At 43.9% G+C, this 22,948-nt stretch overlaps 1 protein-coding gene across 3 annotated transcripts in view; it reads left to right on the plus strand.

Moving 5' to 3' along the window:
- Window positions 1–22,948, plus strand: part of ALG9 (ALG9 alpha-1,2-mannosyltransferase) — a 155,655-nt gene that overhangs the window by 87,602 nt on the left and 45,105 nt on the right. For all 3 annotated transcript variants that reach the window (XM_040426440.1, XM_040426424.1, XM_040426432.1), the window contains exon 13: window positions 579–708. In XM_040426440.1, coding sequence (XP_040282374.1) covers window positions 579–708 — 130 coding nt within the window. The remainder of the gene's footprint in view (window positions 1–578; window positions 709–22,948) is intronic.

Raw genomic sequence — 22,948 nt, forward strand, 5'->3', positions numbered from 1 at the left:
TTCCTCAAGATGGCACTGGCGAGATGGTTTTCTTTGCTTGCGAGATACCTCTTTGTATTTTGTTTTCCCATGGAGCATTGCCAATAAGTCTCCACGCCATGTAGTCCTTCCAGTAAGTCTCCCTACAAGGCTGGTCTCTTGAGAGCCAGTACCGCACCCACACAGGTAGCCTGCTACTCCGTACTGATGAGGAGCAAGCACCCCAAAACAACTTAAAAAGTCAATTTTTGACTCATAGGGAGCCACTTCCACAAGGTGGCGCTCCTTTCTTGGGAGTTACCTTTTGCACACCCTTTGCAGTACATAAGGCAAAATCTGCCACAGATCTTCATCAAAATCCATGGCAAATCTGCAAAATTTTTTCATTTTTCAATTTCATACAACTCCACTTACCGTTCCAGATCTATCACATAGAAGCCTAAGTTTGACCCACAGTCTGTATGGATAGGACACATGAACCATGCATACTGTATAGCTGGGTGCATATATAAATACAGCCTGTCCCGGGGTCCTCCACCCCGCATAGGACTCACAAACTCATCTAATATATCTTATCTTTTGATTCTTATCGCACGTAGTTGGCAACTTCAGTTCATTGAATCGGAGTTCAGAGGACAACTCCCGAAGCCTTACGCTAAGGGGCGGCAAGCTACAAGAATCATCCCCAAGGATATGAATGATCGGAACCTGGAAGAGACCTCCAGATATGTGAGTTCCATAGATGAATGTGATAATCTAGGCACTGGGATCATGGTGAGACCTTTAACATAACTGGATATGGTTGGGGTAATCCTATCGTTATGTGCCAGGTTCTCCGTAACATTTTTTTCATGTCTACACTTTGGGATTGTGTTGAAATTTGCTGACAACCTCCATGTCAAAAGTACTAGACTTTCTCAAAGTAAAAGCTGCACGCCCCCACCCCACTGCTTGATCTTTCTAGATGTTTAAGAGGACCTGCCCGTTCTCCTGACATATGTTCTCTATGAAATAATTCTTTATTTTGGACTCTACATCACTCTTCCTCTTTTATACTTCCTTGAAATTCAAAAATAAATTGATAACTGGAATTCCCCATTCATTCCTACACATTCAACCTGATTACACAGTTTCTCCTTATGACAAGGGGAATAGTAAAATCTACTATTTATTCATTTTATTCAATGTATTCAGTTAGCACATTTCAAGGAGGAATTACAGAGGAACAATGCAGAATTCTAACAAAAAGTGCTCCAGTTTTTTTATTTCTTGCAAATTTCAAGTATTTACTAAGACAGACATGTCCTTTTTTGTAAAGGGGTTCTCAGGGCCTGTACCCAAAATGCCTCCCTCAGCTGCATAATGTAGATGTAGCTGAACAGGTAGAAAGAGGAGCACATTTGGCAAGAATCGGCAGCGCGACGGAAGCATAAATACTGCTCAGAATGTCTTCTCTCCTTGGGTTAGCTGAAAGTGTTTCTTTAGGTACAGGTCCAGAGAACCTCTTTAACTTGCATTTGTATCTAACTGTTCATCCTTTTTGGCAGTGCTTTCATGCAAGTAACCGCTCTATCTAAAGATGGCGCCCACGTGAGCACCATAGCCACCAGGTTTCTGCTGTTTTAAACAGCAGACCCTCAGGGATAGTGTCTGTGATCGGCAATAACGCAGATTGCAGACATTTTAACCCATCAGATGCTGTGAACAGTTGTGACCACAGTATCTGAGGTGGCTTTCCCTGGGAGCGCTGTACTCCCGGATCCTGAATACCTTCCCTGCACTGCAATTGGGGGAGCCATTCATTGCCTGTGATAGCCTGGGTCTCTCTAAAGAAACCCATGCTATTGCAGTTGCAGTTCCTATGGAGTCCTGCAAGTGGCAGGGCTTCATAAGAACATAGCGAATCTGCAATTCATTGCAATGTAATGGGGAAGCAATCTAATAAAAAAAAAAAGTTTTTAAAAATATATAAAAATTAAAATCACCCCTTTCCCCAAAATTAAAATAAATAATATTAAAAATAAACATTTATCCCGTACAATGAAAAAATAAAAATAAAATAATCTAAAGGGCCGATTTTGTCGTCTCTTCCCCTCCCCAAAATAATTGAATAAAAAGTCCTACACACTCCAAAATAGTATAACTAGAAACTACAGATCATCCCATAAAAATTTAGCCCTCACATAGCTCCATAGACATAACTATAAAAAAAAATTATGGGATCAGATTATGGTGATAAAAACTAAAGAAAAAAACTGTATGAATGTGGTATCACTGTAATCACACTGACCCGGAGGATGAAAGTATCAGTTTTACCCCAGGGGATCGCCGTAAAAACAAAACTCCAAAAACTGGCGGAATAGCAGGTTTTTTTCAAATTCCACCCCATTTTGATTTTTTTTCCCCAACTTCTCCTTACATTGTATGCAATAGTAAATGGTGCTATTAGAAAGTACAGTTTGTCCCACAGAAACAACAAGCCTTCATCCGTCTATGTGATCGGAAAAATAAAAAGTTATGGATCCGGGAAAGCAGGGAGTAAAAAAATGGAAACGCAAAAATGGAAAATCCTCTGGGCCTGAAATTGTTAAATCTGCTGTGCCCATGCCATCCACAAAGGGTGACGGCTGGAATATACATCTAGACACCTGCTGCAACGGCCAGGATCGGATTTACCTCCGATCTTGGTATTTAACCCATTAGATGCTCTAATAACCCCAATAAACATATATGGTGTCGCCGGAATTGTCCTGACCTATTTAATAAAGTTGACCCGTTCCCTGCTGTCTGTCTATGTACTATACATTGCATTTTTCTTTTTAGCAGCTTGATTATAGCGCAACGGGGTGCCAAGGAGGTCGCCCAGACGTTTGTACTCTGTACAAGAAGACCCTTATGCAATTGAACGACCTTTATTGTATTACTTGGTTCTCGTTGCGCTCTCAATTATCTTTGCAAACCTGAAGGTTAATTTGCGCTGACGTCAATAACTTCTTTAGCTTAAATGCGGCAGCGTTTCACCCATGCTGGGCATGATTTCTTAGTAAGCTGTCAGCCTTCAATCTGAACAGACCCCAACGTTCAGCACGTCTATTTGCAGACCTGACTCAGAAACCATTTCTATTTCTGACTGCTCGCAGTGAGCAACGGGTGATATCATCACACCGTCTGTACCTACGCACTGCTGACTCGTGCGAACACCGAAGTAGAAATTTAATTTCGGGGTTTTTTTCATACATATTTTTAGGATATTGTCACATAATCCTGGTTCTTGGTGCTGAATACGTTAACATGTTCCACCTCTAAGACCACCGAGATTAGCTCAGATCCAGATCATCGTTTGACCGGCACCTTTAATATGTTCATCGGCTTCCCCAATGAACACGCATGGTTTGCTCGGTGAGTATGGAGACAACCCCTGTCCATAGGATGTCATAGAGTGAAGTCCTTTCCTCCTCAATGCCTGAACGGAGATGTTCTCTACAAGAACGATTCCCACTCAAGAACCTGGGTTTCTATGTGTTACCTGATCTGCCATTCTTTCGAATGGCTGCTATACCGCTTCCTTGGGTAAATAGAGCTGATCACCAGGGGTTAGAACACCAACCAAGTAAAGGAGTCGTTGTTATGAGAAAACTCTTTTAAGAGGCTCTTAGACACCGCTGATGCCCTTGGAAACAATAGGCAACCTAAAATACAACCTGTTTGACACTTGGTCCCAGGTGACATATAGGGGGAAGGTGTAAATCACCTGACTCGTACATGTTAGATGAATTTCAGCCGAACCCACCGGGTTCAGCGGAACAGTTGACCATCTTATGTGTATGGGGCTGTCACAACTTAGCCTGGATGGCAGAAGGATTGGGCATGTTGGATAAAAGCCACTGCCAGAGGAGCCTAGCAGCAGTTTTTTTTTTCCATCTCTCGCTATTGAGAACACACGCATGCTTGTTCGTGTAAAGAGTAATATCGGTCTAAGGTGTATGGCCACCTTAATATATATAATCAGCTCCTCCAGAGCAACTGCATGATAATCGCAGGCAAAACATCCAGTGTTTCCTCTCTCAGGTCATCTTATGTACGTGCCATGTACGTGAAGAATGTGAGGCATATTGGGAATCACCTGTCTTACATCCTAGTGTGCCCCTCCAAGTGTCCATTACTGGGGGTCCTCCTGTTACGTACCAGGATAGTGTATTTTACTAAGTAGGACATTGCTGAGCTGCCGATCCTAAACTGTTAGCTGTTTAAAGGAGTTTTCCAGTTCATTGTGTGCATCGTGTAGGTCAGTTGCACATGATAGGGGCAGGTTTTCAGCTTCTGAATTCATGGACAGCAAGCAGCACACTTTTGAGGAGTTTAAATGGGTAATCCCATGACTAATGTAAATAATGAAAATCGGACATCCCTATCACAGCTCAGGAGGCAGTTGAAGGATGAAACTGAGCATGTGCGGCCTTCTCAGTGAGCAGGACAAAGAAATAAGAAAAAAATAAACAGCAAGTGACGCTATACAGATACATTTTATTGAATAACTAAGTGGCTATACAAAATGTTTTAAGGGGTTATCCAAGACTAAAAAATACTTACCTGGCTCCCCACTCCCTGAGCCGCTCCTGGTCCCCGCACTGCCCTGCAGCTTCTCTCCGTGCATGGATGAAAACATCCGGTGCCGGGCGAGCAGCAGCCAATCGCAGGCGGGGACGAGCCTCCCTAGCGTCAACTGCGATGCTAGGGATGCTCGTCCCCGCCTGCCATTGGCTTCTCCTCGCCAAACAACGGATGTTTTCATCCGCGCACAAGGAGAAGCTGCAGCGGCAGTGCGGGTACCAGGAGCGGTAGGGGGAGCCAGGAAAGTATATTCAGTGTGAGTGGCCCAGGCATATGGGGGACAGACCAGCCCGTATCAAATCCATCCATACCTGCAAAATACAGTATAGGAAGTGAAGATCTAACTTACTCGGAGAGGAGTCTGGGATTCAAATCCAGCAACTTATGGTGCATGCGCAGTAAAGTGAAGTGTACTGTCCTCTGCTTCATTGGTGCAATGCTTGCGCACAAAGCCACTAGGGTTTAGTTCTGAAGTCATCTCCCAGTAAAGCACATTTACACTGCCCAATTGCAGGGCAGATTATTGGCAACAAACACGTAAACAGGAATCAGCTGCACAGAAACAATGGCTGTGTATGAGGTCGAGCGATGGCAGTAGCCATCACTCGTCCGCATACAGTGGAGGTGATCGATGCATGTAAATGCAGCTCTTTCCTCCACTGACAAGCAGGCAAATGTTAAGATGGAATGCTTCCTTCCTGATAACTTAAAGGGAACCTGTTGCCATGAAAATGCAGTGTAAGCTACATGCAGCATGTTATAGAGCAGAAAGAGCTGAGCAGACTGATATATAGTTTTGTGGAAAAAGATTCAGTAAAACTCGTAATTTATACATTTAAATTCCTGCTCATTGTGATCTTTGAAGTCCAGGAGGCGGTCCTATCAGTGATTGACAGCCTGACCTCTATGTTTATACAGACTGCTGTCAATCACTGATGGGACCGCCTCCTGGACTTCGAAGATCACAATGAGCAGGAATTTAAATGTATAAATTACAAGTTTTACTGAATCTTTTCCCACAAAACTATCAACCCTCTCTGTAACATGCAGCCTGCACCACATTTAACATGACAGGTTCCCTTTAACCCCTTAAGGACCGGGCTCATTTTCACCTTAAGGACCAGGCCATTTTTTGGAAATCTGACCAGTGTCACTTTAAGTGCTAATAACTTTAAAACGCTTTGACTTATCCAGGCCATTCTGAGATTGTTTTTTCGTCACATATTGTACTTCATGACACTGGTAAAATGAAGTCAAAAAAATTATTTTTTTTGCACAAAAAAATACCTAATTTACCAAAAATTTGGAAAAATTTGCAAATTTCAAAGTTTCAGTTTCTCTACTTCTGTAATACATAGTAATACCCCAAAAAATTGTGATGACTTTACATTCCCCATATGTCTACTTCATGCTTGAATTGTTTTGGGAATGATATTTTATTTTTTGGGGATGTTATAAGGCTTAGAAGTTTAGAAGCAAATCTTGAAATTTTTCCGAAATTTACAAAAACTCAATTTTTAGGGACCAGTTCAGGTTTGAAGTCACTTTGCGAGGCTTACATAATAGAAACCACCCAAAAATGACCCCATCTAAGAAACTACACCCCTCAAGGTATTCAAAACTGATTTTGCATACATTGTTAACCCTTTAGGTGTTGCACAAGAGTTATTGGCAAATGGGGAGGAAATTTGAGAATTTGATTTTTTTGTCTAATTTTTCATTTTAACCCATTTTTTCCACTAACAAAGCAAGGGTTAACAGCCAAACAAGACAGTATCTTTATTGCCCTGACTCTGCTGTTTACAGAAACACCCAATATGTGGCCGTAAACTACTGTACGGCCTCACAGCGGGGCGTAGAGTGAAAGGTGCGCCGTTTGGTTTTTGGAAGGCTGATTTTTATGGACTGGTTTATTTACACCATGTCCCATTTGAAGCCCCCTGATGCACCCCTAGAGGAGAAACTCCCTAAAAGTGACCCCATCTAAGAAACTACACCCCTCAAGGTATTCAAAACTGATTTTACATACGTCGTTAACACTTTAGGTGTTGCACAAGAGTTATTGGCAAATGGAGATGAAATTTGAGAATTTCATTTTTTTGCCTAATTTTCAATTTTAACCCATTTTTTTCACTAACAAAGCAAGGGTTAACAGCCAAACATGACTGTATCTTTATTGCCCTGACTCTGCCATTTACAGAAACACCCAATATGTGGCCGTAAACTACTGTACGGTCACACAGCGGGGCGTAGAGTGAAAGGTGCGCCGACTGTTTTTTTGACACCATGTCCCATTTGAAGCCCCCCTGATGCACCCCTAGAGTAGAAACTCCATAAAAGTGACCCCATCTAAGAAACTACACCCCTCAAGGTATTCAAAACTGATTTTACAAACTTTGTTAACCCTTTAGGTGTTGCACAAGATTTAATGGAAAATAGAGACACAATTTCAAAATTTCACATTTTTGGCAGATTTTCCATTTTAATATTTTTTTTCCAGTTACAAAGCAAGGGTTAACAGCCAAACAAAACTCATTATTTATGGCCCTGATTCTGTAGTTTACAGAAACACCCCATATGTGGTCGTAAACCGCTGTACGGGCACACGGCAGGGCGCAGAAGGAAAGGAATGCCATACGGTTTTTGGAAGGCAGGTTTTGCTGGACTGTTTTTTTGACACCATGTCCCATTTGAAGCCCCCCCTGATGCACCCCTAGAGTAGAAACTCCAGAAAAGTGACCCCATTTTAGAAACTACGGGATAGGGTGGCAGTATTGTTGGTACTAGTTTAGGGTACATATGATTTTTGGTTGCTCTATATTACACTTTTTGTGCGGCAAGGTAACAAGAATTAGCTTTTTTGGCACCGTTTTTTTTTTTTGTTATTTACAACATTCATCTGACAGGTTAGATCATGTGGTAATTTCATAGAGCAGGTTGTCACGGACGCGGCGATACCTAATATGTATTACATTTTTTTAATTTATGTAAGTTTTACCCAATGATTTCATTTTTAAAACAAAAAAAAGTTTTAGTGTCTCCATAGTCTAAGAGTCATAGTTTTTCAGTTTTTTGGGCGATTATCTTAAGTAGGGTCTCATTTTTTGCGGGAGGAGATGACGGTTTGATTGGCACTATTTTGGGGTGCATATGACTTTTTGATCGCTTGCTATTACACTTTTTGTGATGTAAGATGACAAAAAATTGCTTTTTTTACACAGTTTTTTTTTTTTTTTTTTTACGGTGGTCACCTGAGAGGTTAGGTCATGTGATATTTTTATAGAGTCGGTCGATACGGACGCGGCAATACCTAATATGTATACTTTTTTTTTATTTATGTAAGTTTTACACAATGATTTCATTTTTGAAACAAAAAAAATTATGTTTTAGTGTCTCCATAGTCTAAGAGCCATAGTTTTTTCAGTTTTTGGGTGATTATCTTAAGTAGGGTCTCATTTTTTGCGGGATGAGATGACGGTTTGATTGCTACAATTTTGGCGTACATGCGACTTTTTTGATCACTTTTATTACCTTTTTTTGGGAAGTAAGGTGAGCAAAATTTCAATTTCATCATAGTTTTTTATTTTTTATTTTTATGGCGTTCACCGTTCGGGTAAAGTAACATGACCGTTTTATAGATCAGGTCGTTACGGACGCGGCGATACCAAACATGTGTAGGGAATGTTATTTTTTTAATTTTTAATCAGTGATAAATGTGTTTTTGGATTTTTACTTTTTTTTCACTTTTTTTCACTTTTTTTTTTACCCAGATCCACTTGGTTCTTGAAGATCCAGTGGGTCTGATGTCTGTATAATACAGTACAGTACAATATATATTGTTCTGTACTGTATTTTACTTACACTGAACAGATCTATGCTTTCAGCACAGATCTGTTCAGCACCATGGACAGCAGGACGCCTGAGAGGCGTCCTGTTGCCATGGGAACCTTCCCCGTCTGCTCAGAACTTCGCAGACGGGGAAGGGTAAGGATGGGATCTGGCGGGGGGCTGTCTGGGAGCTCTCTCCCTCTCCATCGGGGGGCTGCAAAGGCACAGCAGCCCCCCGATCGGAGAGGGAGGGAGCTCCCTCTTACTGTTAACTTTTTCCATACAGCGGTCCGTACGGACCGCTGTATGGAAAGGGTTAAACGGCTGACATCGCATCACCGATGTCAGCCGTTTATACCAGGGTGCCAGCAATGTGCTGGCACCCTGGTATACCCACTCTACACCAACGATTATTCAATGGGAGGCGGGCGGGGGATCGCGATCCCGCCTGCCGCACCGCCCGCCTCCCGCACCGCCCCCACCGCCCGCAACACCCCCCCTGCACCTCCCACCGGGCTAAAATCATTCAGAGGTGCAGGGGGGGGTGATAAAAATATATTTTCGGCACACTAAAGTTTCTGATCGCCGCGGTCAGGGACCGCAGCGATCAGAAACAGCAGAAAGCGCAACAAACCGCAGGTCTGAATTGACCTGCGGTTTGTTGCGATCGCGGACATGGGGGGGTCACGGGACCCCCCCGCGCATTTAGCCGAGGTGCCTGCTCAATGATTTGAGCAGGCACCTTGTTCCGATCACAGCCGGCCGGGCGGCAGTGATCGGAACAACACATGACGTACCGGTACGTCATGTGTCCTTAAGGACTCGGGAAACATGCCGTACCCATACGTCATGTGTCCTTAAGGGGTTAAAGAGAACCTGTCACCAGGATTTTGTGTACAGAGCTGGGGACATGGGCTGCTAGATGGCCACTAGCACATCTGCAATACCCAGTCCCCATAGCTCTCTGCGCTTTTATTGTGTTAAAAAACAGTTTTGATCCATATGCAAATGACCTGATATGAGTCCTGTATCCGGAGATGAGTCAAGCGGAAAGGAGCCCAGCACCGCCCCGCGTCCTCCGAATCTCCTCCTTGCTGGCTGACGTCACAGAGCTGGAGCGCCGAAAGCTAGCGCATGCGCAGTGTCTGCATCATGTTCATTCCCTGTACTGGCATCAGCACAGGGAACGAACTACGCATGCGCTAGCTCGCGCATTGCGAGATTTCGGCGCTCCAGCTCTGTGACGCCAGCAAGGAGGAGATTCGGAGGACGCGGGGTGGTGCTGGGCTCCTTTCCGCTTGACTCATCTCCGGATACAGGACTCATATCAGGTCATTTGCATATGGATCAAAACTGTTTTTTAAAGGGAACCTGTCACCAGTTTTATGGTGTCCTAACTAAGGGCAATATAAATAAGTGACTGATTCTCTTAGCAAAATGCTGGGTCACTTTCTTTAATTGACTCAGTCAATCTGCCAACATCTTGTATTGAAAAGCTCCAGCTGATAATGATGAGTCCTGAATATTCATGAGCTCCTGACTCTTCCCGCCCACCTGCTGCTGAGTGACAGTTTGTTTCCATAGGAATCAGCAGCAGGTGGGCAGGGGAGTGGCTATATCTCTGAATTAAATATACGCTGGACACAATGACATCACGCTGGACTCAAATCAGCTCATTAGCATGCTGCATGCGGCATCTTTGTGTGTATATTATGAGATAACCATCTGTCACACCAGTAAGTGAATACATCTAAGGTACTTTTTCGTAGTTAATGATTATATATAATTAGTTAGATTATAATCAAATATCCACATGACAGGTTCCCTTTAACACAATAAAAGCACACAGAGCTATGGGGACTGGGTATTGCGGATGTGCTAGTGGCCATCTAGCAGCCCATGTCCTCAGCTCTATGCACAAAATCCTGATGACAGGTTCCCTTTAAGTTAGATCTGCATTTACTATAGTTTGCAGGAATGATTGGGTTTGATGTGCTGTATAATGACACGCTGGTGTGCTAATGGTTACACGCCTGGTTCCCTTTAAAGAGAATCGGTCACCATCATAATGATCCTAATGGCCCCCCAACTGCCCTAAGTACCTGACCACTCTGGTCGTCCTTTCCGCATTGATGTTTTGGGTAGTTCATCTGACGGATATTTTTACTGCAAACCCACTCTCTCTTTTTTCAACGCCCGTGTTACTGGTACAACACCTGGACCTCCCTCGGTTCTTCAAAACCAGACTTGGAGTACTTTTACACTTAGAGATGATCTGTCTGATTATCAGTAACGGAGCAGATCACGGTCATATCATCAGCAGAGATGTGGGTTGCATTTACATGCGGCAATCCCCTCCACTGTATGGGGACGAGGGATCACTTTTCTCTGTAAAAAATCATTATCCATGCGCAGCAAATCGTTGTTTATACAGAAGCATCTATACAGGAACGATGATTTTTCGTGCCGGCAGAACGTCGTGATCACGGGATTTCCGGCACCTTTCACACAGGCAGATTATTGGGAACAAACCTTTATATAAACGCCCATCCCCAAAAATCTGCCAGATCATTGGTCCATGTAAAAGGACTTTTTCGTTTTGTTTTTGATGAAAAGCGTTGAGTGTTGCCTCCGTAAGATTAGTACCCATTTTACGGCCATCAGAAAGTGGCCTAAGGCTGTGGTGCACACGGCTTATAGACTAGGAAAGTCTTCCAATTTATACTATGAAATGCCCATGGATTCCTGCAACCCTAGGGCCCGACACACACAAGCGAGTTCAATGCTAGAAACGCGCTCCTTTCCTCTGACAGGATCGCACAGCATTATACTGATTTATAATGCTGTGTGACCCTGAGAGTCCTGGAATCCACTGAATTACACTGACATGATGCTGTCAGTGTAATACAATAGATTCCAGACCATTATAATGCTGTGCGATCCTGTCAGAACGGCACCTCCCACTGACAGACGCAGCGAGTTTCTCGCATTGAACTCGCTCATGTGGGTCTGGCCTAACTTTATACATACAAAGCCTAGTCAGACACAGTATCATTTGACATCATCAGTCATTCCGAACATTATCCCAAGGCATAGATTGAGTATAACCTAAAACATAAAGTATATTAAAAGTTTTTTTTGGTTTTGTTTATTTTTTCATTTTTGCTTAAAACTGGAAGTCAATGGAGCGGGACAGTGGCATCTGGTGCTGTGTACTTCACATATATATCCATGGTCTTTAGTAGAGTTCTTTTTCACCCACCATTTTTTTTAAGTGATTCCTGTCCGTATGCATTACCCCATTATTTCCTAATTATTTATGAACTTGCTGCGAAAAAAGTTCGAAACGTTCGGGTTTTGAATTTTTTTTTATGTAGTCTGCAGGACGCTGGCACATTAAGGGTTACATTTCAGTTAACATATATAGATTTTACATCCTTGTTCTCTTCTTTTGCCAGCCACTCACTTAGTTAATTGTAGTATGTGGTAACAAGAAGTACAGCTAATGAGTCTTTAATAAGCTCGCTGATGGGGACAAAAGAGGACAAAAAAAGGAGCAGTGTGATTTTTTGGCCGGCAGTCCCCGCTTATAAGCCAGGCTTTGTCTTTCTTCGACTCGCTCCTCCATTGTCAGGGTAATAACGTCGCTCGTGTCCTATATTCCAACAGCCCCATTTCCCAAAGGGTGGGTTGAACCGAGGGAGAAGCAGAGCTGGTTACCATCCTATTCAGGAGCCGTCTTGCAGGTTTAGAACGGAGCGCCACACGTTGCCATCAGCAGCATATTCAGGCAAAATCAGCGCAGGCCGCGGCTCTGAAAAGCTCGTCAGCTCTATTGTCAAAGGCTATTAGAGGAATGGTACAGATTGGATCGACAGGGAAGGAGAGAGGGGAGTAATAATAACCTGCGTGTTTTGGCTCGGAGTCTGCTGCGCGAATGCTACAGAAGAAAAAAATATTTCAGCAGGTTGAAATTTGTGGAAGATTTTAACTGTTTGTAGTAATGTGTTGCCTATCTTCATCATTGGGCATTTTATCCAGCAGTATTTTAAGGATATGGAAAACAGGTGAATGCAACTCTCAGAGAGGTACATCCCCTGCAGGTATTTAAGGGAAGCAAAGCTTGTCTATTCTCCCCCACGATCTGACGCCGGCCGCGGACAGATGCAACTGAACGCTGGGCTGTGCGGTTGCCAAGGCAGCCGTCCGGCGATTGTGCATGGGTCCTGTTCTAATTAAAGGGGTTTTCTGAGACTTTAATACTGATGACCTGTACTCTAGATAGCGCATCAGTATCTGATCAGTCGGGGTCCGCCACCTGAGACCTCTGCCGATCAGCTGTTTTAGAAGGCAGCGGCGCTCTCACAGCTCTCCTTAGTCCAAGTGACGTCGCATTCATCGGCACAGCTCAGCCCCATTGAAGTGAATAGGGCTGAGCGCAATACAAAGCACAGCCGCTATACAATGTGTGGCGCTGTGCTTGGTGAGCAGGGGGAAGGCTGCGGCACTCACAGGAGCACCAGTGCCTTCTCATTCAGCTGATTGGCGGGGGGTCCCGGGTGTCGGACACCCGCCGATCTGATACTGATGACATCTTAGAATCCTCACTTTTCCATTATCCTCACCCTCCTGGTGCCACAACAATACAGTATCCATTGTGAACCCCAGCAGTGCCCCCCTTTAATTATAATGCTCAGTCCTCTGTACTGCTCCAGCAGTGCCCCCGATATTATTATAATGCCTTCTGAAGTTCCACTTTAATATTATTATGGCCCCCAGCAGTTCCCCCTGTATTATTTTAATACCCCATCAGTGCCCCCTGTAATATTCTGGCCCCCAGCAGTTTCCCCTCTGTTATTAGAATATCCCCAGCAATACCCCCTGTATTATTATAATGCCCACCAGCAATACCCCCTGTAATTATACTGCTCTCAGTAGTGTCCACTGTATTATTATAATGCCCCCAGCATTTCCCCTGTATTATTATACCCCCCACAGTCCCCCCTGTAATATTATGGCCCCCCAGCAGTTTTCCCTGTGTTATTAGAATATCCCCAGCAATACCCCCTGTATTATTATAATGCCCACCAGCAATACCCCCTGTAATTATACTGCCTGTGCCTAGTTACTGAATGTCAACTGCTGCAGTCTGACTCGCCTGTCAGGGGGCCCCATGCAATTGTGCGGTGGTCAAGACCGCCACTCCATGTATATTGCAATAATACTTCATCTGAAATGCTCTATTTGTTGTATAGTCATACGTTTCGTGGCATAACCCCTTTAAATATATACTTGGGTTGTAGCCTGGATCCTACCCGTGTTGGTTTTAGATTAGTTTTCCACATGTATTCAGCTACCCGAACCAGTATATTCATATTTATATGGGAGTATCTGCAAATTTGGGCATTCATTGTGCCAGGCATTCACAAGCCTGTTCTGTAAGCACACGGCTGGACTCCGTTTTTTGTTTGCACCCTGTCTGGCTGTTTTAAAATTGCCAAAGCTATTAACAGGAGTCGCCAGAAGCCAGAAAGCTTTAGAAGCCACAAAATGGGATGAAGGCTCAGCCTCTTGCTTCTTCACATCCTGCAGGTTCTCCTTTTGTGCTGGTCTCAGATCGGTACAGCCGAGTAATTCAGGCTTGTGATTTATTTCGTCTGAGCTCTGTGTGAGACATATTTAAAGGGAAGATAATATCCCTGGCTGGAAGTGGCCTTGGTGACGTCAATCCTCCATTTGTTTTGTTGTCTCCTGGAGAAGCGTCCTGTTTGCACACAGCGCTTTGCTTTATGTCTCGCTAGCCGCTATGTGAATGCTGTCGTGGACGTAGAAGAGTCAGTGACACAGCAAATCCGAATGAGATTCCTCCAGCACATCAAAACAGCAGATCCTAACCTTCTGAAAACATGTTCTGCTGGAAAAATATAATTGCACCCGCTGCCAAATGTGACATTTTCAGCAGATGTACAAAGTGCAGCATTGTCCTTACCTATGTGAGCGCACTGGACTCTGAGTACATAATAGGAAAACGCTCTCCAAGGAGGACTTCATCTCATACAAACAAGCTGTTCTCAAATTCAAGTCTGCACTTGCCTCTTCTAAACAGGACCGCTTCTCTACTCTCATCCTCTTTCTCACATAACCCCAAGCAACTGTTTAATACCTTTAACTCTCTACTCCGTCCAATTATACATTCGGCCTGGGGCAGCTCATAGAGTCCCATGGCTTTACATACAACCTCTATGTTGATGACACTTAAATCTACCTCTCCGGCTTCCCTCCTATCCTAAATAGGCAATATCTTCATTCTTTTCTTGCCTTCTAAAACTCAACATGAGAAAACTGAATTCATTGTCTTTCCCCCATGTCACTCAGCCCCCTACCTGACCTGTCCATTACAGTTGATAGCACAACGCTTTCTCCAGTCTCGCAGGCCCGCTGCCTGGGGGTAACATTGGATTCTGCCCTGTCCTTTCAGCCACACATCTAAACCCTCACCTCCACCTGCTGCTTTCAATTTAAGAACATCTCTCGTATTCGTTCCTTCCTCGCCCCTGAGTCAACTATAATACTAGTGCATGCTCTTATCATCTCCCGCCTGGACTACTGCAACATCCTCCTCTGTGGCCTCCCATCCAGGTCTCTCGCTCTGCTCCAATCTATTCCCAACTCTGCTGCCCGGTTAATCCACCTCTCCCCTTGTTTCTCCTCTGCCAGTCCCTTCACAGGCCCCCCATCGCCCAGCAAATTCAGTTTAAAACACCAACAACTACATATACTGTAAGGCCGTCCGCAACCTGTCCTCTCCTGACATCTCTGACCTACTTTCTAGATACATCCCCACACGTAATCTCAGATCCTCACAGTCGCCTACAAGATTTCTCACGTGCCTCTCCCCTACTCTGGAGCTCTCTACCCCAACTCATCAGACTCTCCCCCCAACATCCAAACCTTCAAGAGTAACCTGAAAACCAACCTTTTTCAGGATCACCTACCATCTGCAATGAGCCTGCTGCCACCACACAGCCAGATGAGCAATCCATACCCTCACCTACTGTGTTCTCCCCTTCCGTTATAGATTGTAAGCTCTTGCAGGCAGGGTCTTCTTCCCCTCTGTACCAGTCTGTTAATAGTTTCTTGTTTATTATATTTTTATATTTGTGTAACCCGACTGGATGTACAGCGCCATGGAATTAATGGCACTTTAAAATAAATAATAATAATTGGTTGGTAAATAGGAACCAGATCAAGGCTGGCAGAGGCCGAAAAAAAGATTTGCTGGCTCCTACCCAGTAAAAGGGTACAGTAATGAGGGGCAGCCCAACTTTCTCTCAACATGCTTTAGGGTGAAACGAGGTTAAAGGGGATCTGTCAGCAGATTTGTACCTATGAAACCGGCTGACCTGTTACATGTGCACTTGGCAGCTGAAGGCGTCTGTTTTTGTCCCATGTTCATAAGTATCCGCATTGCTGAGAAAAATGAGCCTCTAGGAGCAATGGGGGTGTTTCCATTACTCCTAGAGGAACTATTCTCTCTGCCGTGCCATCTCCACTGGACAGGACCAGGCAGTGTAAATGTGATCACGTTTGTATGGCCCTGTCAATCAAAGTGCACAGGAGGAAGCAGTTGCAGAGAGAGCAGAGCAGCCTGTAGGTGTAATGGCAACGCCCCTGTTGCTCCTAGAGGCTCCTTTTGCATATATTATATATGCAATATATATATATATTGCACATTTAAACATGAGACCTACACAGATACATTTGGCTACCCAGTGCATATGCAATAGGTCAGTCAGTTTCATAGGTACAAAACTGCTGACAGATGCCCTTTTAGATGTTCTGTCCCATTACGACAACGTATCCCCTATCCAAAAGATGGGGGGTACATTTTTGATGGGGGGAGGGAAATGTATGGGGTATATGTTGAGAGCGTTTCCTGACAGATGTTTCCAATGTATGCCACTGTATAATCTGCAGAGTACTTCACAAGTTTCCAGATTTTTCCACCGCCACATTTGAAATCCACATCACTGGAAAAAAATTTACATAGTCCTTCCTTTCCACGGAAACTGGCATTGAATCGGGCTAATTCCCTTGCATATCCGCAGCCTGTCAAACTGCAAATCGACAGCCGAAATCCAAGGGTCAACCCTAGTAAGGAACTTCGGGGACTCTCCATCTCCATGAGATGTACTGTGTTAGATTCTGCAGTGGACTGTAAACATACAATCAGATCATGGAGTAATGTGCTCGGGTTTGCCCAAGGAGATTGCAAGGATATGACAAGGATTTTATGGCTGAGACAAGGATTTTATTGTTTCGGGCAACTGTTTACTCTGGACCCTCATGGCAACAAGAAGGATCAAACGTTCTTCGGTGGCTCTCTCCCGGCAAGTTATCCTTTGTCTTCCATCTACCAGCAGGCCAATTATCTTGTTTTCTTCTCGTTAACACTGGCGCTCTGTCTTTTGCCCAGAAGCTTCCTTGTAGGTCAAGATTTAACTCTTTAGTAGCGGCCTGCTTACAGACGTGTACATCCGCTCAGAGCTTTCCACCATGAGGTTACTTAGCTATGTAGGACATCTGTGCCCTGCTTCTTCTGGAATGGACGGTGCGTGGCTGCTGCCAGCGATTATGCCCCGACCCCAGGGTTATTTTGTGGAGTGGCACAAGATATATAATGAACTGATATTAGAGGCTCGCTGCTTGATTGTCCTGTACAGCATTTCTGGTGGCCTCTTGGATCTGGACGTGTTATGGTTGAAGTGTATGTGTACTTAGTTAATAGGATTTCCATAGAAAAGTAAGGAATAGCGAATTTAGGAGTAAATATTCCACATCTGCATCGCTAAAGTGTCTAAGGCCTTATTCAGACAAATGTATCGTCCCATATTTTAGTTTGTATTCGACACCCGGACTCCTCTTGGGTGTAACATCCAGAATAAGGAGGTTATTCCACGAAAAATATTCAGCATTTTTCAAACCAGAACCTGGACCTGATGGTTTTGTAACTGCATGTAATTAATCTGTCCACCCCAGTGAGGTGGTCGCACATGCCCAGTTCTGTCCAGCCTTATTTATTTATTTATTTTACTCACTTCTATAGCAGCGCTTTACAGACTTTAGCATCACGCTGTCCCCAAATGGAGCCCACAGTCTAAATTCCCTCTTAGTATGTCTTTGGAAAGTGTGAGGAAACCCATACAAACACAGGAACATACAAACCATAGATTTGAACCTAGGTCCCCAGCACTGCCAGGCACCAGTGCTAACCACTGAGCCCTATCTACTTCTAGAAACTGTGACAGTTACATGGAGAGAGCTGCAGCAGGAAGGACACGCCCCCTGAGCGATAACATCCTCTGAGCTGACAGCTTGAATTAAATCTAGAAGTGCAATTTGAGCAATCAGTGGGGAGATCTCTGGATCCATGTGAGTTACGGGGCTGGTTATAGCTTTGTTAGAAAAAGATTGCCCTGTTCTAGATGATGTGTGTTTTTACATTAATCGTAGGATAAAGCCTTTAAGGACCTTTTACACTGGACCCTGATTCCCAATTATTGCCTAGTGTGGACATGCCGAGGGATCAAACAATGGCAGATAGTTTGCTTGTTCTTTATCAAAACTTCAAAGCAGAATAACTGGTCTTGTTCCTAATGGCGACCAAGCTGAGCTCTCATTGATTGCTACAGGCAACAAGGCCAGTTATTCTGCTTTGCAGTGAATGTATGTACAGTGGTCCCTCAAAATACAATATTAATTTATTCCAGGACGACAATTGTAAGTTGAGTAATTGGTTCCAAAGCCCCAAAATGTCATCCAAGATAAGAGAAAATGAAGATTTAAAGGGAACCTGTCATCAACTTTATGCTGACCGCACTGAGGGCAGTATAAAGTACTGACCGAAATGCTGATGTCAGCGGTGTGTCACACATCAGCTAAAAGGAAGTGGTTGCCGAGAACCAGCATCATAATCATTGCAGCCCAGGCCTTAAAGAGTCAAATCTACCTGAGAAGAGTCCTGGTTATTCATGACTTCCTGCCCACCTGCTGATGACGGACAGTCTTCTACCAAGTTTTCTCCTTTTCTCTCTAGCAGAGAACCGCCAATCATCAGCAGATGGGTGAGAGAGCAGGAGATTATAATACCCAGGACTCTTCTCAGGTAGATTTGACTCTTCTCAGGGCCTGGGCTGCGATGATTATGATGCTGGTTCTCAGCAGCCACTTACTTTTAGCTCATAAATCAGCATTTCTGTCACTATTTTATGCTGCCATCAGTGAGGTCAGCTCAAAGTTGATGACAGGCTCCCTTTAAGAAAAATAAGCAGATAACTAAGACAGATAAAACAAGTCCTTACATATAACAGTCAGGAATAGCCGATAACTAGTAACTAATCTTAACCAGAGAAGAGTCTTTATTGGTTGGATCTGAGGCTGAGACATTGTATGTTGAGTCTGGTATCAACTTACGATGGGTCAGAAAAGACCATTATATGTTGAAAATATTGTATCCTGAGGCCATTGTATTTTGAGGGATCACTGTATATAAATGTGCGCATGTGTGTCAGTCTATATACATGTTACATGTGCATGTTCGTATACAAGGATCTGTTTGAATTAGGGTTGTTTTGGGTATCGAATTTTCGATACCCAATTGATACTTTTGTCTTTGTCTTTTATCGATACTAGGCTGTGCTACTGCACAGCCCAGTATCAGAGAACATGGAGCGCGCTGCTCTCAGAGCGGCCATGTTCCCTCAGCAGCATGGGGAGAAGGAAGCAGTCTCTCCCTCCCCCCTGTGCCACTGCCACCAATGGGAACGAAGAGGAGGGGAGGGCGCACTGTGCCACCAATGATAACTAATGTTTAATACATTACAAATACAGCCGGCGGCAGAAACACATTGCCGGCACCAGACCTCTGACAGGATGCTGCGTCCGCGGCAATTAACCCCTCAGGCACCGCACCTGAGGGGTGCCCTATCGCAGTGCCCTATCAGAGGTCAGGTGCTGGCAATGTGTTTCTGCCGCCGGCTGTATTTGTATTAAACGTTAACTATCATTGGTGGTGCAGTGCGCCCTCCCCCCCCACCCCCAGTATTAAAATCTTTGGTGGCAGTGGCCACAGGGTCTCCTCCTCTCCTCTTCATTGGTGGTACAGTGGCAGCTTGTGATCGGAGCCCCAGCAGTGTAATCCTGGGGCTCCGATCGGTTACCATGGCAGCCAGGACGCTACTGAAGCCCCGGCTGTTATGGTAATCTCCCTGCTGCTGTGTGTACATGGGCAGCAGGGAGAGTGTGAGGTCCTATTCACCCTAATAGAGCTCTATCAGGGTGAAAAGGACAAGTGATGAAAAGATCCCAGGTTCTAGCCCCTAAGGCCTCTTTCACACTTGCAATGTCCGGATCCGGCGTGTACTTGCCGGAATTACACTCCGGATCCGGAAAAACGCAAGTGTACTGAAAGCATTTGAAGACGGAACCGTCTTCAAAATGCTTTCAGTGTTACTATGGCAGCCAGGACACTATTAAAGTCCTGATTGCCATAGTAGGAGCGGGGAGCGGGGGAGCGGTATACTTACAGTCCATGCGGCTCCCGGGGCGCTCCAGAATGACGTCAGAGCGCCCCATGCGCATGGATGACGTGCCCAATGCGATCACATGATCCATGCGCTTGGGGCGCCCTGACGTCACTCTGAAGCGCCCCGGGAGCCGCACGGACGGTAAGTATACTGCTCCCCACTACACTTTACCATGGCTGCCAGGACTTTAGCGTCCCGGCAGCCATGGTAACCATTCAGAAAAAGCTAAATGTCGGCTCCGGCAATGCGCCGAAACAACGTTTAGCTTAAGTCCGGATCCGGATCAATGCCTTTCAATGGGCATTAATTCCGGATCCGGCCTTGCGGCAAGTCTTCAGGATTTTTGGCCGGAGCAAAAAGCGCAGCATGCTGCGGTATTTTCTCCGGCCAAAAAACGTTCCGTTCCGGAACTGAAGACATCCTGATGCATCCTGAACAGATTTCACTCCATTCAGAATGCATTAGGATAATCCTGATCAGGATTCTTCCGGCATAGAGCCCCGACGACGGAACTCTATGCCGGAAGAAAAGAACGCAGGTGTGAAAGAGCCCTAAGCGGGAAAATGGTTATTAAATAAAAAGTAAAAAAAAAGTAAAAAAACACCTAAATATTAAGTATAAATCACCCCCTTTCCCAATTTTACATATATAAACAATAAATAAATAAACACATAACATCGCCACATACGAAAAAGTCCAAACTATTAAAATATTTAAAAATTCTCCTATGCGGTGAACGTCGTAAAAGAAAAAGAAAGCGCGATTCGCCATTTATTTTATTTTGGTCACCTTGTCCCCTCAAAAAAATGGGCCGGATGTTCCATAAAATGCAGAATGCACGCAGCTTTTTTTTGCGTTTTTTTTTTTTTTGGGTGGTATCGAATGGTATCGAGTATCGCAATACTTTTTTATGGTATTGAAACCGAATCAAAATTTTGGTATCGAAACAACCCTAGTTTAAATGTATGTATATAAATTTTGTGTATATGTGTGTCACAGTGTATATATCTGTGTAATGTGCATGTGTTTACAAGGGTCTGTATGACTATGTATATAAATTCTATATACAGTGCTGCCCATAATTATTCATACCCCTGGCAAATTTTGACTTAGTTACTTTTATTCAACCAGCAAGTAATTTTTTGACGAGAAATGACATAGGTGTCTCCCAAAAGATAATAAGACGATGTACAAGAGGCATTATTGTGGAAAAAAAACATTTCTCAGCTTTTATTTACATTTGAGCAAAAAATACAAGATGTCCCGCACTGTGGAAAATCTCAGAGGACGTGGTCGGAAGCCAAAATTGACACCTGTGCTGGCCAGGAGGATAGTCAGAGAGGTGAAAATGAATCCAAGGATCACCACCATCCTGGTGAATCTGGGCTCTGCTGGTGGCAATGTCTCAAAGCAGACAATCCAACAGACACTGCACAATGCAGACCAAGGAGGACGCCACTTCTCCAGAGAAGGCACACAAAAGCTCGCTTGGCCTTTGCAAAAGCTCATCTGGACAAATGAGACGACTTCTGGTCTTCTGTGTTATGGTCAGATGAAACAAAAATTTAATTGTTTGGTCACAATGATGTTTCCTTCATTTGGCGTAAAAAAGGAGAAGCCTTCAACCCAAAGAACACCATCCCCACTGTCAAACATGGTGGTGGGAACCTAATGCTTTGGGGGTGTTTTTCAGCCAATGGACCAGGGAACCTAATCACAGTAAACGGCACCATGAAAAAAGAGCAATACATGAGGATTCTCAACGACAACATCAGGCAGTCTGCAGAGAAACTTGGCCTTGGGCACCAGTGGACATTTCAGCATGACAATGACCCAAAACACACAGCAAAAGTGGTGAAGAAATGATTAGCAGACAACAACATTAACGTTTTGGAGTTGCCCAGCCAGAGTCCAGACTTGAATCTAATTGAGAATCTGTGAAGGGAGCTAAAGATCAGGGTGATGGCAAGAAGACCCTCCAACCTGAAAGATTTGGAGCTCATTGCTAAAGATGAATGGGCAAAAATACCTGTGGAGACATGCAAAAAGCTGGTCTGCAATTATAGTAAGCGTTTGATTGCTGTAATAGCCAATAAAGGCTTTTCTATTGATTATTGAGAAGGGTATGAATAATTTTGGACTGGACACTTTTTGCTCAAATGTAAATAAAAGCCAGGAATTCCCCCCCCCCCCTCACAATAATGCCTCTTGTACATCGTCTTATTATCTTTTGGGAGACACCTATGTCATTTCCCGTCAAAAAATTACTTACTGGTTGAATAAAAGTAACTAAGTCAAAATTTGCCAGGGGTATGAATAATTATGGGCAGCACTGTAAGTGCATATGTGTAGACAAGGATGTGTTTGAATATATATATATATATATATATATATATATATATATATATATATATATATATATATATGTCACACTGTATATGTATATATGTTATGTATGTACAGTACAGACCAAAAGTTTGGACACACCTTCTCATTCAAAGAGTTTTCTTTATTTTCATGACTATGAAGGCATCAAAACTATGAATTAACACATGTGGAATTATATACATAACAAACAAGTGTGAAACAACTGAAAATATGTCATATTCTAGGTTCTTCAAAGTAGCCACCTTTTGCTTTGATTACTGCTTTGCACACTCTTGGCATTCTCTTGATGAGCTTCAAGAGGTAGTCCCCTGAAATGATCTTCCAACAGTCTTGAAGGAGTTCCCAGAGATGCTTAGCACTTGTTGGCCCTTTTGCCTCCACTCTGCGGTCCAGCTCACCCCAAACCATCTCGATTGGGTTCAGGTCCGGTGACTGTGGAGTCCAGGTCATCTGGCGCAGCACCCCATCACTCTCCTTCATGGTCAAATAGCCCTTACTTTCAAAGTTTTCCCAATTTTTCGGCTGACTGACTGACCTTCATTTCTTAAAGTAATGAT

This window comes from Bufo bufo, chromosome 1 (assembly GCF_905171765.1).
Source record: "Bufo bufo chromosome 1, aBufBuf1.1, whole genome shotgun sequence".
NCBI lineage: Eukaryota > Metazoa > Chordata > Amphibia > Anura > Bufonidae > Bufo > Bufo bufo.